Source organism: Alosa alosa, chromosome 13, assembly GCF_017589495.1.
Source record: "Alosa alosa isolate M-15738 ecotype Scorff River chromosome 13, AALO_Geno_1.1, whole genome shotgun sequence".
In the NCBI taxonomy this organism is placed as follows: domain Eukaryota; kingdom Metazoa; phylum Chordata; class Actinopteri; order Clupeiformes; family Clupeidae; genus Alosa; species Alosa alosa.
In genome coordinates, this window is record NC_063201.1 from 29,291,221 (window position 1) to 29,307,675 (window position 16,455).

A 16,455-nucleotide genomic window follows, 5' to 3' on the forward strand; every position below is an offset into this window, starting at 1 on the left:
ACACACACAGATTGTCCCTCAGACAAGCACCACATTATAAATTAATGAGACATAAACAGAGACTTGGGGTTGTTTTCAAAATTCAGTTGCGCACTTTTATTATTATTTTTTTAGACATGACATAAAGAAAACAATCTTTTCTTTATAAAACGTCTAAGTGTTTGTTGCGTTGTGCAAAAAGGAGAATACAGAGATCAGCAAACTGTAAAACGTCACAGAAGTTGAGACGGCAGCGGAAGGTGGGGAGACGGGGGCCGGGCTCTGAGATCCAGAGATCTGCTCATACAGAGAAGTGCAAAACAAATGCCAGAGACAACCTTACTTATGCAGGTGTGGGATAAAAATCAAACCAAGCCCAGCGTGAAGCCAATCAGGGGTCCCAGAGCTTAAAACAACAAGACTGCCAGCACTCAGGATGGGGCTCAGCAAGTGGTCCTTTAGCATCTTCTACTAAAAATGGTTTCTTCTCAAATTCTCACAATTTTATCCCATATCATCCTAGCACATGGGTGAACAGGGGTCTCAATCACATCACTGAGTGACTTACAAAATGGCTCATTGCACTCACAGGAGCACCCATCACTGAGTAGGGGCAGCCTTGGCTTAAACCCTTGAACATATAGAGTGATTATGACCGACACAACTCTCAGTTCATTTTCAAACACGCACGGGCTCCCCCCAGACATACACTAACCACTTACAATTACAGCACTGAGCCACTCATAACAGCCATGTGATAACTGAACGTTCATGGGTCAAAAGCTATTTCACTTCACATTGCCACACACAGAAGCAAGCAACAATTTCAGCCTATAGCTCTCAAACATTTCAATGGCATTTACGCTCTACACAAACTACGCTGAAAATAGCTTTTACAGAGGAAGCCTGCAGAATGTATTCTTATAGGCAAAGTAGTGCTAACGAATATCCTCCAGAGCACCTTGGGAGTGTTTAGAAACGGCAGCGATTGCTTTAGAAGTCACACTTTTTGGGTCGTTCATGATGTAAACCAGACTCATAACAGTTAACCGCCAACACACAGTATGTTAATCTTGATGGAAAAGTTCCCAGTCTCCTTTCAAGAAAACAAAGTTAGATGGTCTTGCTGGGGGTCATTTTGGATGGTTCTCAAGGACAGGGGAACACACTACCTCCAAGAGGATGAGTTGTAATGAAAAGCTGATTACCGGTAGTAAACACACATCGCCTACATTTCCACGGCAGATTTGCACTGTAAACACACACTGGTACATACGTACTGTACATACACACACATTTTCCTACACAAACAAATACAAGCATACAGTGAATGCACGCACAGCCAACCAACAGGCACATACTGATAATGCACACACAGACATACAGTACACATAAGCCATATGGTGAACAGGTTTTGTCCCAGGTACACACACCAACCTGACAGCACATGGTTTTACGCAAGGGCACAAACATGGAGACTGTGACAGCACAACTGTTGTTAGGATGGCCTGGTTGTGCTCATGCGGTGTACTAAACTGTCTTTTTGGATGCATCTCTGTGGTGACCATAGAATGGAACTACTGTAGGACCCAATGAGGACTTTCAATAGGTGAGTGTACAATCGGCAATTGTGGTGACAATTACACAAAGAAATACTAGCATCTATCTACCGACAAATAAACAACCAACTAGTAATTGGGCTGTTGTTTTGGACATCACACAGTTGCTGTTGTTGCTGGTTAGTGAAGGGAATATGAATGTGTACATTACTGTCACTTCCACCGGTTTCTACATCATTAAGCATACGATTGAAATAAGAGGGTCGCGTCGGCTTTGGGGGACTTCTGTCAAATTGTAAAAGACTACGACCATTTCATACAGCAAACACAATCATCTTTTGAGTGATGGAACCACATTAGCTATACACATGCAATATATACAATAGAGAGGAATGCGCCAGTGTTTTTTTTATATGTGTGTGTGTGTTTGTTTGGGTCTATACAATCACTGCATTTTGTATTGCTTAATGGGAAACAATAACACTGATTTTTCTCTATTCACTAACTATGTCCCAGGGCACAGACACCATGGGCTGACTGGTTCTCTCTCTAGCTCTCTCTCTCGCTATATCTCTCTCTCTAGCTCTCTCTTTCTCTCTAGCTCTCTCTCTCGTATAATAATAAGATATTTTTCTCAGATTTGCCTATGCCTACACTACCTTTCGTAAATGTGATATTTCCTTACATAATCTGTCTACATTACATCTCATGTACATTCCAGTGATGATGAAAAACCTGCAATAGGCAGGTATAAACACTGTGTCTTTTAAACATTTTATCTACATTATAATGTATGTTGTTTAGAGATGCTTTATGGCTTTGGGTTTCAATTGATTTGAATTTTGGATATTCATATTAAAACTGGCAAGTGTGAGTAAAAAGGTAAAAAGTAGGCAGTTCACAAATTCACAGAATAGAGCTGCAGTCTTGTTTTTGGGGCTCTCTGATGATCGTAATTGATTGACAGCATCTTTAATTTTGTGCTTTTCTGCAAACCCCTTTGAAATGCCTTTTTGTTCTCTGCACAGATAATTAGCTGGACTCAATTGATCTCTGTTTGGAACGTGCATTAGAGGCTTCACTCCTGTAGGCTTCCTCTAGAGCCTCAATGCTTCTTAGAAGGAGGTCAGCCACATCACCAGGATCCGGTCTACCATCATGACTGGTTCCAGGTGAATTCCTCAGCAATCAGTAACCAGAACAAGTCATGAGAGATTCACATTTCATTCAGCTGAACCATCCATAGCAGTGGATTTTCACACGGAACTTTACATCAAGAAGATTCAAGAACAATTAATTACATTTAGAATACTGTTACTGTAACATTAACACCATGTGTAAACTCTTTATAGAATTCCTTTCAGGCTATAGGCAACAACATACAATAGACTAGGTGCCAGGGATTCCAAATGACTATGCAAATATAGCAGGCATTGATTTCAGTCATTAATGATAAAACATTCTTTAACAATCTTTTTGATCTGAATCTGATCAAACATGACTGTGAGTATGAGAGAATACTATTCCTTGGATGTAACATACAATGCTATCTTTTAGTCTTGACCTGGGCCCTTTAATATACTAATACATTTCTTTACTCACCGCATTTTGGGGATTGGCAATAAGAAAGAAGGCTTTTCTTTGAATTCTCTAGGAAACTGCTGGTCTTCACTCTTAGAGTACTGTGGATTTCTATGCATGCAATATATGAGGGCAAGGGCCAGGGGGGTTGGCAAACAAAGGATCCAATCTATACGGTTGCTGGTAGGAACTAGAACACAGCTAGGAGATGTACAGCAGAAACTCAAAAGGCCATGTGGAGTAAATCTCAAAGCTGAGAGGAAAGGTTGAGGCTCTCTCATCTTTGGGTGCTTCAGATGCATCTTGAGAGGGTGTGGTCTCCATGCGGAATGACCAGCAGGATCTCAGATTCACATGGAATGTTCCAGTTGTTAGTTCAGTCTGTTGGCAGTCCAGCCAGAGAGGATGATAAGACACAGAGTGGTCCTGATAAGGGGTTTTCCGGTCATGCAGATGCTATAAACTCGAACAGCCATGCGTTGCCCCTGTTTTCTGAAGTCCACTTGTGGTTCTTGGGTGTGGTTGCGGCAGGTGTCCTGGCCTTATGGAGATGATGAATCTGTTTCCATTCTCAAGGTCAGTGAGCCATTGAGACCATTATCGGTGTCATTAACTTGAGTTAATGGGTCAATGAGTGAAGGAGCTGAATGAATCATTCCTGTCCCACATATGAAGGGGAAGCTCTGTGCTGCATTTCTTTACATCAGTGATGTCCTGTGCCCCAGTTCCAATGAGCAGTGGCGCAAAAATTTCAGTTATGTGCATGCATACAGGCTCTTCCCAAAGTTATGGGTTTTTTACATTTATATGGGCTGGCAGATAACTGTTGTAGCCATCTACTACCAACGTCAATGAAACATAAAGATGGTCAGTATGGTGTCAGTCTTCGTGTAACTTGATGCATAAGTACTGGGAGATGAAGTAATATTTTCCCTTTGAGTGAGTATTAGGTGACATATGAGCTACGTTGGTTAAGCACAAAAGTGTTTACATGTGTTCAAAAGTCCCTTCCCCAGAAGCATGTGATGGAGTTGTCGTTTAGTAGAGTGTTTGGATTGTCTAAAGTCATAAATGGGTATTCAGGACCAGATAGCGTTCCTCGGGGGGAGAGAGTGGAGGCTGGTTTCTGCTCAGGTAGTGGCGGCCTCCTCCGTGGCAGGCGGTGCGCTGTCGTTGGTAATCGCTTCCACAGCTCCGCCGGAGCTGACATCTGCAGGAGGGGGAGCCTTCAGACTCATCCCCGTCTCAGGGCTCTTGGGCGGGGCAGTTTTGGGGGATTCGGATCCGCTGTCTGCTTTTGGCTCAGGCGTGCCGTTGGTGGTGGGCTCTGCGGCCGGGGACACGGCTGGCTTGGGGTCCGGTGTTGGGCTCAGCGCTGGTTTAGGGTCTGGGGTGGGCGCTTTGGGCTCCAGGACCGGGCTCACGGCAGGCTTGGCCTCAGGGGCCGGTTTGAGCGTGGCCTTGGGCTCAGGGCTCGCAGGAGGCTTGGCCTCCGGTGTCGCTGGCTTGTGGTCGGGAGACGGGGACGCGGGAGGTTTGGCATCAGCAGGTGGAGCAGCAGCTGGTTTCTCATCGGCAGCCTTGGCTGCGGTGGGACTCGGCTTGGGCTCAGGGGCTGGGGACTTGGGTGGGGTTGGAGAAACAGCCGGTTTGGCCTCAGGAGGAGGTGTCATGGCTGCCTTGGGTTCCGGAGGTGGAGTAGAGGCCGGCTTCACCTCAGGCGCAGCTGCCTTTGGCTCAGGAGCAGGAGACTTAGGTGCCGGAGACTTAGGGGCTGGCGACTTCGGTTCGGGAGTTAGAGCCGGTTTGGGGTCGGGGGTTGGTGTTAAGGCTGGTTTGGGCTCAGGGGGTGGGGAGGCTTTGGGCTCCGGTGTTGGGGGAGGAGCTGGCTTGGGCTGGGGCGGTGGAGACGCTTTAGGTTCAGGTGTCGGTGGGGGAGCTGGTTTGGGCTCCGGTGTTAAGGTTGGGGCCGGCTTCGCTTCAGATGCCACTGAGGTGCTCAGGACGTCGTCGTGGAGGGGGGCAGTCGGGGCCTCTGTGTCGCTGTCCAGAGGAAGGGCAGTGGTGTTGAAGCCAACCCCGGAGTCGCTGGTCTCAAGGTTCTTATCAAAGGCAGTGACCTCTTTTGAGGACACCTCCAAACCCTTTAATGAAAATGAAGATTGTTAGCGCTTGCATCAGATGCACACAATGGCACATTAGCTTTAAAGCAACAAAAAATTGAAATGCTGGCCAGGATGACTGAACGTACCTTAATGCTAACCTCTGTGCTCTGGGACTTCTCCGTGATGTCCTCCTTCAGGGACTGAACAGTTGTATCGTCAACCTGTTTGCAGGCATCTTTGACCACCTACCAAATTAACAAAAAAATGTCATGAAGATATATTATTACAACTGTGTAAGTGTAGGAAGATGGTCTAAAGGTTGCATAGAGAAATGAGCCAGGTGGATTGCATTTCAGGCAGACAAAATCAATTCAATGCAGCAGGAGAGATTTACACAAGCCTCGGTATGACTCATATGAAAACCTATTTTTTTTAGTGGCTCAAGGGACTGTACTGGAGACCACCTGATTGGGTGAATGAGGACGGCTGAGTTATTCCAATCAGCCGGGGGCACAACGAACGAGAGCTGAGCACCAAGCCTCTAAATCATTGTAGAAATGTGCTCTAAGCAAGTATCGATATCATCAATGGTGCAAACAAACACAAAACAATTACAACAGTACACACTTCTAGATACAGCCTGTGACCACAGGAATTTTGTCTTCTGAGCAGCTTGCCTTTAGAGGTGTTGTGTTTTATGGCTGTGAACATCATACACATAATGATAATATCAGTAGGCTACATAAACTGTGATCTTATATTTTACAAGCCGGGCATGCATTACAGATGACGCTTCATAAATGTAGCAATGTTAACCTGAATTGTTTCACAGAATAGTACTGATTAAGGAAAAAGTATGGGTGAGGGTTAATCTGCCTCTGTTCCAGGCTCTAGAAAATAAGTATTAAATATGAAACAGTAAGTCTTATCCAGAGAGTGTCTCGTGTACAGAGCTCTGCTACAACCTGAGCAACAGTGACCCCTCCCTGGACTGAAATGCAGTAGCCTACTAATAGCTGGCTTTCCTCATGACCAGCATGGTTGCAGTAGTTAATATAGCATTCTAAAGTTTAGAGCAAAATGACAATGATGATGATATTAATATGGCAGGTTGATTCCCTACTATAACATTCTTATAATTACTTGTTGTTAAATTTGGGCATTGCATAGTCACAGGTTATTTTCTAAACAAAACAACTCAGATGCTTGATTTGTTTGAATTGGTGTGTGTGAAGCATGAATATCAATTTGCTATAAAACAGCCAGAATCACAATCAGTAAGAGGGAGTAAAATGCTCATTTGGAAATAAAGAACACCAAATATGTAGCCTAGAAATCTAGACGCACCCTAGCGGCGGCAAATTAATTTGCTCAGCCTGTATGTCTAGTAGCAAACCATAGGGATTTCTATTGGCTGACGCCGTGGACTTCATCCAATCACAGCGCTCTATTTTGTTAGAGAGTCTTAAAGGCGGGCTTAACAGGATAACGACAGTCCTAGACTGTGAACAACAAGGAAGGTGGCTATGGCCCGAGCGAAGAGCGGTTGTTTGAATCGGCGTTGGCGTCAACTTTGGAGGAGTTGGACTTGTGCTTTTCTTTGAAAGTTGAGCACAATGCACTTAAGTCATTACTTTCGAAGAAGGATGTATTTGCCGTTTTGCCGACTGGATACGGATATGGTCGTAGCGCTGGCCTATTGCATGCCTAGGCAGTTTGAAAGACAATTCTCTGCCCGCCCCTTGGATTAAGCGAGGTGAATGGTTTGATTCCAGACTATACATTTCAATGATATAGGATGGCCCGCCAGGCTACCAAATATGTCCAAAGTACACTGTAACATTGACAAAATGTGTAAATATTGCAAACAATATACTTGCAGTACCATTCTGGTTCTGTATCCACTGACAGGACTACTTTTGAAACAGGAACCTAAAATTTCCAGTAAATTACAAGCTGTTCTAGGTCACCCATACTGTATTGTTGTAATGCATGAGCTGTTTTGATAAAAGCACTTGCTGTTGATGAAATGCACATGCTTTGAAAAGTGCTGTTTTGATAGAAACATGAAGCAATACTGGGGTAACACAGAGAAACTACAACTGCTGTATTTGGAACCATTGGATTGTTAGCTTGGCATTGCTATCAATGAGATTGTGAAAAGACTGTGAAAGACTGATATCTCCACTCATATTTGCTATCCCTGAAAATTGATCAATAAAAATGAGAGTACCCACCTGTCGGAAGGCTTCACCCTCATCTTGCCCTGCATTCTTGGCGATCTTCTCAATGGCCCGGGACTTCTCTGCCCGCTTGCGTATCTTCACGAGACAGGCAAGCAGACACACAAGCAACATCAACACCACCAGGGATACCAGGGCAATGATGGTGACTAACAGCGGCCGAAGCTTAAAGGCTGAGAGAGAAGAGAGAAGAGAAAGGGAGCAGGAAGGGTGGAAGAGCGTATGAGGAAGATGAGTGCAGTGAGGAAGAGGAAAGAATCAAAGACAAGATTAAAGGAAGTACAAATAGCCGACTGGAAAGACACTACGAGGACTGCTAGGAGTTCTACTCACTGCCTGTTTGACAGGTTTTCTCCAGGATACTAAACAATGTACTGTACCACTGGAGCTTAGATTTGCTGGAGAAAAGTAGGCTTAGGGAATTGGCAGATGCAGGCAGGACAGAGAATATGCATAGACCACAAACCATGCGAACATGGGCTGTCAGCATATGGATATTAGGAGGAATTCCATCCATAAAATTAAGATAAAATAAGGATGGAACCAAAATTTTGACAGTTCCTCTTTAAATTATTTGCACAAAGGACACTTCCACAGACTGATAAATACAAAACAGATCACTCCACTTGATTGAGTGTGAGTCCACTTATTTTAAAGGAACTTTGAATCTCATTATTAGCCCTGTAGCTTCACTGTCTCATGTCCACCACACCTTCCACTTCCAAGTAGTGTTTGGCGATGGGGGAGCCGCTCAGGTCAACTACGTGGAACTCTCCAGCGTCGCGGCTATTGACCCCTTCCAGCACGCACAGGTTGCCGTCCACAAAGAAGCGGTCCTGCAGGTCCAGCTCCTCCGGAATCATCAACTCGCCCTTCTCCAAGATGACCCGGGCCCTGTGGTCGTAGTTGGGCTTGTAGACCAGGCGCACCAGGGAGCTGTTCTGGACCAAGTTGAACTTGAAAGTGCCCCCGTAAGGTACAACATAAAAGTTCTGAAGCTCTGAAACACAGCAAGAGTAGAGCGAGAGAATGAGCCAATGATTAAGAGTCATGTAGTCATCAGACATGTAGATTGGGGTGCAAAGTGCTTTCGCTTCAGAACGACAGATTCCTTCCTCACCTTTAACGTTCAGGCACACCTTCTTCTGAACTTTCCCACTGCCGTCCACAATGGTGTAGGAGCCCTCGTCAGAACTGCTGACCGACTTAAGAGTCACCTTGCTCTCAGAGACCACGAGGCGGTTCTCGTAGCCGTCTTGGTTTATGATACTCAGAGCTGGGCGGGATGTCTGGTTCGCTTCGACGTCGATGGGCCGGAACTCGAGTGAGATGGGGCCGGTGACACCAGCGAGCTGGATGTCGAAGTTCTCTCCGAACTTCACACTATGCTCATTAGAGCAGTCTGGGAGGGGAATGGAGAGATGGGAAGACAGAGATACGGCCATAAGCGATAGAAATCAGCAGACACAGACAGAACAAACACCAAGATAAAGAGAAAGTCAAGAGAGGAGAGAGATAAGAGACAGACGTACTTGGAGTCTCTAAAACAGATGCTAAAATGGAGCATGTGCCATTTCATATTGCATTCCTAAGAGGGGGGTTGTAACATCATCAAAAATATCCAGATGCCTTTGCAGACATCAGTGAAAAATGCCAGTTTCACTTTGGATTAGGTTTGGTTGCAAAAGGACACTATTTGTTTGGAGGAGTAGACAAGGCAGAGAGAGAGAAACAGAGAGATAGGTGTGTTTCCCTGCAGGGTGGGGCTCTGAGCTCTGTTGCTAATTAGGTGAGCAATTAAACTGTTGCTATTCCCCACACGCACATCTCTAATGGAATTCATGCAGGGCATTGCTTATGTCTATGTGATTGGTGGGTGAAGAGTGCTTGTCTGCATTAATGTTGTGAGAGATTCAATCACCTTTCCATTATTCTACTTCATTAGCCTCAATCGTGATAAACAATCAAGGTGTTCAAATAACTGTTTTAGCCCTACTTGACAGTAAAATCTTTAAAAGTAGCACAACAGCTAGCTGTCTGTATGGTTCATATAAAGCAACGAGTTACTGGATGACAGATTCAATAGTGCTCTGGGGGATTATATTCTAAATGCTTGTTTTTGTCATCTTCTTGTCCATATCCCTCTCTTTGTAGCTACATGCACAAAACCAGAGCAAAGGAAGTCCAACAGGGTTAGTACAGGCCAGGACACCTCTGCTGCCAGCTCAAGGTCCTTGGAGGAGGTCCAGTGGAGGTCCTTACCTCTCACGGTGAGTGTGAAGGACTTAGTCATGGTGCTGTTGTCGTCTGGGTCCTGGGACGTGACGGTGTAGAGCCCCTCATCGGTCTCGCCCACGTTCTCCAGGATGAAGTGGCTGAGCTGGTGGTTGAGCTTGGCCCGCGGGCCCTGCACCACGCCGGCCTTCATCAGGACTAGCTCCCCACGTGCCGCCCCCACCGTCGGGTGGAACACCACGTCAGGCGCACCCGGGGGGAGGAGGATGTGGAAGTCCTCCCCAAAAAATATGACCGACTCTTCTTTGGCTGAGAGAGAGGGGTGTTGGAGGGGAGGAGGAGATGAGGGCATTGGGTGTTGAAGATGTAGGAAGAGGGGAGAGAGAGAGAGAGAAAGAGAGAGAGAGAGACAGAGAGAGAGAGAAGGTTGAGGATATAACATTATGGGATAGCATATGGTAACTGCACAGACAGAAGTGAGATTCTTTATACAAATATGCAAGATGAAGGAGAGCGCATGAAAACTCACCTGGTAATGGCGCAAGGTAAGCTGAAAAAGAAAACAGTGATTCAGTGCAATGTCATGAATACAATGAACCTTCAACCAACTCCCATTCCACACTACAGTATTTACAGTTCTATTAGGGTTCATCCACAAACATGCAGTATAAACACACTATTTCAGATCATGAATACTGTGTTTAAGTCTGACCTACAAATCCTCCATTAACGGGGGAAGCTATACTGTAGCACAACTGAGGATGCTTCATTAAATATTCAGAGGGCTGACATATTGGACCAGTCGGCTAGTTTTGGTCCACAGTCACAATCTACTCGCTACAGACCCCACACCCTATGAGTCTCTCTCAGCCTCCTGGGGCAGCCAGCTCTCTCTCCACCTCGGATCACTGCACCAAGCTGACCACATCACCATCTACCTGCACAAACTGCCTGAAGGAAAGCCTTGCTTTTTCTGTTGATGTAAAATTTTCATGAGAAAAAAATGGTAGCAATAGAAAATTGTATAGCTATACTAAACTGCATTTTATTTTTATGTAACCATTGTTTGGTGAATGAATCCCATAAAGTGTCCATATGTATAACATATTTTTTTTCTTTGTATACCACATTCTACAGGTAGTAGAGATATATGCTTTGCCACAAAGTAGAATAATCATATTTCATATCAGCTATACACCTGCTATAGTATCAGTGCTCAGGGCATATTTGGCCAGTGACAGAGTATAATACCAGCAGTAATGTAATGCAGTAAGTCACTGGCAACAGTTATGTTGACAGTGCATTTTGTATAGTGTAGGTAAAGCAATATAGTGGAAACAGTTGTCAGCAGGCTGGCCTGGTTGCTGCAGAGGGAAAATCACGGAGGCTATAACAGGTTTTGTATTTTTCATGAATGACACAATGTTCTGTGCCATTACAATGTCTGCATGGTTTTGATTTGGGCTCAAGCTGCTCACCTGCATGGACCAGCCCAGTGAGCACCAGGAGTCTGATAATGGCGTCCATCTTCACCGAGCTCCTGCAAACAAGCAGACACAAAGGCTCATTTTTGTGCCCTCTTTTTCCTTTCCCTGACAAATGGCAGCAGGGTGGTCCGCATCAGACTTCATTTATAGACAATGAGCAGCCACAGCAGGACTGGTGACATCATTGCCCAAGTCACTGCAGACCATCCCCCTCCCATTCTGGATCTTCGATGCATCTGCTTTATTCCTGCTAAAGGAGGGGAGAGGAGAGGAGAGGAGAGGAGAGGAGAGGGGGGGAAGAGAGGAGAGGAGTGGCAGAGGAGAGGAGAGGAGAAGAGAGGAGAGGAAAGGAGGGAGGAAGAAAGGAGAGGCAGAGGAGAGGAGAGGAAAGGAGGAGGGAAGAGAGGAGAGGAGAAATGAGGCAAACCAGAAGAGAGAAGAAGAGATAAGAGAAGGGGCAGAAGAGGGGTGAGGAGAGGAGAGGAGAGGAGAGGAGAGGGATGGGGCAGGGAGAGGTGAACTAAAGAGAGGGAGGACAAAAGAAAGAGGGAGGACAAAAAAAGGAGATGCAACAACGAAAAGCGACAGGACACTGTCTGGCTCCACAGATGATGACACCGACAGCTTCCTGGAAGTACGCCACTTTTTTCCAAATCATTTTGAAACCTTGCATCCCCTGGCACTACAAAATATAGGTCATGTGCAATAATAACTGGGTGCTTTGTCTGTTCTACCGGCAGGAGGATCCCAACAGTGCTATTTTCATTATTTGGCTGGCCTATTCATCTCCAGTACCAAATCCATTTGAAGTTTACCTCCTCTTCAATACACATATTGCATAATGGATAGATATTGTAGAATAGATAGCATTTTAACTCACTACTTTATAACAAAATGCCTGACTCAAGTACCTATTGGGGCTGTTTAAAAAAAGGCCACTGTCAGGAAATGGGTCTTTAGGTCTTACAATGTTCTTCTTACAAGTGTTTCATATGAGAGGGTATGCAATTTCTTTCCTTGTGAAAATAAATTACTTTAGTGCAAGTGCCTACACACAAATCCAGATATACCATTAAGAACACTTTCCAGTGACACACAGACACACACACACACACACACACACACACACACACACACACACACACACACATACACACACACCCTACATCCAAGCTGAAAAAATTTGCATCTGAGGTAGATAGTGCCATTATCACAGGATGCCTGTTCACTCTTGCCACAGTATTCAACCTCATACGCTTTCTGTATTACTGAGAAGGACCCTTTCGACATTACATGGCTGCCATATTTTCACTCATGCTGATATTAGGCCTCTGTCAGTATGATTGAAAATGATGTCATCCTCTTAAAAGCTTATACATATTTATTAGCAGCACACTGCAATAAAAAGCAACAGTGTATATCGCAGAACAATTTAACAAAACATAAAAGAGCCACTTGTGAATAATACCGACCTCAAACTGCAGGGCACTGATACAACTGAATTGGACTGAATGAAAGAGCTCATATCTATACCAGCCTATATCTATACCAGACGTAAGGAACGGAGCGATGTGTGCCAGCTGGGCTGTCTGGAGGAGTAGGGTAGAAAATCAGTATAGCAGCAGGGATGAAGTATTGAAAACTAAGATGGGGACAAATTAAAAAGGCTTTCTCTAATCATTCTGGCTGATAGGTCCAGATGAATATTGATCAAAGGCCTTAGGCAAGATCTAAAAGAAATGGAACTAATGGAAATTCTGGCACCATTACAAACCTGGAACTTTACAATCAAAGTACCGGTAATTATTTCTTGGCTTCAAACATGGATGCTATAGTACATTGTTCTTTCCCCAGCAGTACCAAAGTGTGTCTTTTCCTCAGTTGCTACATGTGGAAAAGGTCTGTGAAACACTTGTGGTGAGTATCAGAGAAACCACCCAAGCACAAGGCCCACGACACCAGTCTGCTAGCGCTCCACAGTGAAGACTCGGGGAGTACTCAGACAAAATGGAGTCACGACCGCCCCTTGCCCTCCAACATGGGAGAGCCACCCTCCAGAGCATCGATCAGCACGCGGGCTCGGTGTGGCTCGACTCGGCCGGTGCCTAATCCGGAGATGAAGAGGGAGCCTTGTGGCATTTCAGAGGAGCCGCGTCGGCCGGCGGGGGAGCACCCTCTTTTCATCATTCTTGGAAAAAAAAAGAGGGAGCGATTAGCCTGGCATAAGCATGACACCACCACATTCTCAGCCTCTCTCTGTGAGTGCTAACTGGGCTTTTCAGAGTCTCGCGTCACTTCTCCTCCCACACATGGAGTCACAACATACACACACACACACACACACTCACAGAGACAGAGAGAGAGAGAGGGAGACAGATAGAGAGAGGGGGGGGTGAAAGAGAGATGTAAAGCCAACAGTCTCTGCTCGCCCTCATTTCGAAATACAAAACCATTGAGAATGACATTGCCAAAGTCCCATACATTAGACAAATTAACAAAAAGCCCCATGGTATATTAAACATATTCAGTATCAATGAGATCTAAATAGGTTTTTGTCCCTCAAAGCAGATTTGCCAAATGCAACTGGCTGCTGTATAATTAGCATGAACGTGGCAGTCTGTCAACATTATCACAGATATACACATAAACATCAGTGTATGCCAAAACACACACATAGCCTACACTCTCTCTCTCTCTCTCACACACACACAGGGTTCTGCTCGCATGACTGGACCCACATGTGCTGAAGCCCAAAAACACGCCCCTTTGCTTTTTTGGGCTGCTAATGAAGGGCTTCCATGGTCAAATTTGCCATCTGGTCTCTCTCACCCCTTCCCCTTCTCTCTGGCACACACTTCCTCCCTCCTTCACACCTTTCTCTATCTCACTGCATTCTCCAAATTATTTGCTCATTTTTTCCCCCCAAGTGTTACTCTCTACATCTCCCTTCCTCCCTCTGTTCACCAACCTACTCTTTTCCTCATTAACATTGGCCAAAGGATGCCATAACACACACTAGGCTACACAGGCTAGGTAAAATGGCACCTCAGAGAAACTGGTAGAACTGAATCATGCCCTGAGTGGCTCCACCCAAGAGACACAACATCCATTAAAAATGAAACAGAAGTCCTTTAAAAGACCTCTCTGACCTGAGAGCCAACACAGAGGTTGGGAAGTAGGCCTACTCCATGTCTACTTCTATCTCAGTGACTACACATAGCACACAACCTGTTAACATATGAAACCGCAGACTGATGTTTTAACACTGCTCTGTCATACACCATATTTGGCACTAATGTAAGGAAGTTGATTATAACAGTACCCCAAAGTTCACCAGCACCACAGTAATCAGAAAACATATCTAATAAGCATGAATAATTAAAAGAAAATGATTGCATACACGAAGGGTGGCACAGGAATCCATTGCCACCCTCCTTGTCTCTAGACTAAATTATAGGGGAAGACTAAATTGTTCTGCGATTGCATTATTTAAACTGTCACCCTAAAATAGCCTGGATGGTGCCATTAGAATCCGGAGGACAGTCACTCATTGGCGTTGGCACACTGGTTGGTAATAGCAGGGTTTAAAAGCCGGTAAATGTCAGCGGCGGATGGAACGCACCGAGGCGGTCCGCGCTTGAGTGATTCCGATGCAAGCCGGCATAGGTGCGCAATGTTATGACATGACATGCATAAGGACATTATATGACACATGGAAACGTAATTTCACATACGACAAAAAAATCTTACATTGAGTAGCCTAACATCTCAAATCTCCCCCGCCAGGACATATTTGACACCCCCACAAATTCCTCCGGGATTCGACGGCGTGAGACAATTAGCTCATACATTAGGCCTACAAGGTTTATTACGGAAAACCATTAAGCATTAAGCAAAAATCAACATCCACAAAAATCAAGAATCGTTTCTTTCCCATTTACTGAGGATTTTTTAACCGACATTCATAAAGTCAATATAAGCTGTTGACCACAGTCTAAATAAATATTCTACGGAATCATATCATAATCAGCATCATAAACTGGGATCTGACATTTCTGTCCGCTGAGTGAGCACAATTTGAGCGCCTATGCATAATTCATTGCGTGTCCCATCGCCGGTGCATGTGTGCAATCATATGCCTTGATAAAACCTACACAAGTCATGCGACGTTTTCACACGTTTTGCGAAGCCAAAAGAGGGACGTCTTAATTTCAACCAATACAATAACTATACTCTACCGGCCTCAAAAACCGGAAAATTGCCCCACAAGGCAAATAACTGCAGAATTTAACCCTTCATCTACCAGCATCACAAGGGCGCGGGAAGGCTGCAGCGGACCATACACCGGTAAAAATCCATCCAGTCAAAGAATCACCTTATAAATTACCTTGACTGATACGCGTCTCCGTATTGATAAAGATGTCTGCTGTTCCCGAATTCCGAGAGGGGCGAATGGTCCAGACGATTTATCCTAGTCCTCCCTTTTCACTTCCCTCTCAACCTCGCCCCCCAAGAAAGTGCTTAACCACTGAGGTTGAACATTTGGAAGAGAATCAGAATACGTCGGCTTCTCGCTGCTCTCGGAGACGCTCGAGTGAAGTCGGTAAACACCGGATATTGGTTTTACCGTAAGACGTGCAAAGTTTGGGGTTCACATAAAACACCCATTATTATCATCTGAAAACGGCATACAACCACACCCACCCATGAATGCCACAGTTTAAATAACAGCATGATACATTGCAGGCCTATATGAATACAGTGATGATGATGATGATGATAATAATAATAATAATATGCCTACTACTACAATAAACCATAATTTCTATGCTTTCCTAATGTGTAAAGGAAGAGTAATATTGCACAATGACATTATAACAGGAAGAGTAGAGCAACATGCATGCTAATGCAAAAAATATTAAGCGTATGCATTTTTTATAATAGTGTATACTCTGAACGTGGTGGCCAGTGAAAGGGCAAGGAGAAAGTAAAGTGCCTACACACATGCCGATGCTATCTCTGAGCCCAAACAGCAAGAGTGGCATAGACTAAACAGTGGGGAATCAATTCTCTAAAGTGGTCTAATGAATACCTGACTACTTAAAATGTCTCTGAACAGAGCTTTTTAAAGTTACACCAAAAGCACAGATGAGCAGGCGGCTAAGCAGACAGGAGAGAAAACAGAAAAACTGAACCTTGTGTGTCCAAGGGCTACTTTGCAGTCCAATTAAGATGGCAATCAGCAACAGTGATCTTCAATTGAATT

General features: G+C 44.8%; 1 protein-coding gene across 3 annotated transcripts; it reads right to left on the minus strand.

The window, feature by feature from the left end:
- Nucleotides 1-69: 69 nt before the first annotated feature.
- On the minus strand, nucleotides 70-15,786 carry si:dkeyp-77h1.4 (formin-like protein 5). Of its 3 annotated transcripts, none has more exons than XM_048260290.1 (9): nucleotides 15,577-15,786; nucleotides 11,181-11,242; nucleotides 10,232-10,252; nucleotides 9,730-10,011; nucleotides 8,588-8,869; nucleotides 8,180-8,467; nucleotides 7,462-7,640; nucleotides 5,371-5,469; nucleotides 70-5,263 (listed from the first exon to the last, which is right to left on the minus strand). In XM_048260290.1, the coding sequence occupies exons 2-9, from the start codon at nucleotides 11,227-11,229 to the stop codon at nucleotides 4,250-4,252; spliced, it is 2,214 nt and encodes a 737-aa protein (XP_048116247.1). In that variant the 5' UTR covers nucleotides 11,230-11,242; nucleotides 15,577-15,786; the 3' UTR covers nucleotides 70-4,249. The 3 variants fall into 3 exon arrangements, with proteins under 3 accessions (XP_048116247.1, XP_048116246.1, XP_048116248.1); XM_048260289.1 differs by lacking the exon at nucleotides 15,577-15,786 and adding an exon at nucleotides 14,940-15,499; XM_048260291.1 differs by lacking the exon at nucleotides 15,577-15,786 and adding an exon at nucleotides 12,964-14,902.
- Nucleotides 15,787-16,455: the final 669 nt, after the last annotated feature.

Excerpts from the sequence above, each read along its gene's own strand:
- si:dkeyp-77h1.4 (XM_048260289.1), bottom strand. The coding sequence starts at position 15,040 with ATGTATGAGCTAATTGTCTCACGCCGTCGAATCCCGGAGGAATTTGTG. Across the intron at positions 11,243-14,939 it reads GAGATGTTAGGCTACTCAAT|GAGCTCGGTGAAGATGGACG; the intron begins GTAAGATTTTTT and ends GCTTGTTTGCAG. Across the intron at positions 5,470-7,461 it reads AGGGTGAAGCCTTCCGACAG|GTGGTCAAAGATGCCTGCAA; the intron begins GTGGGTACTCTC and ends TTAATTTGGTAG.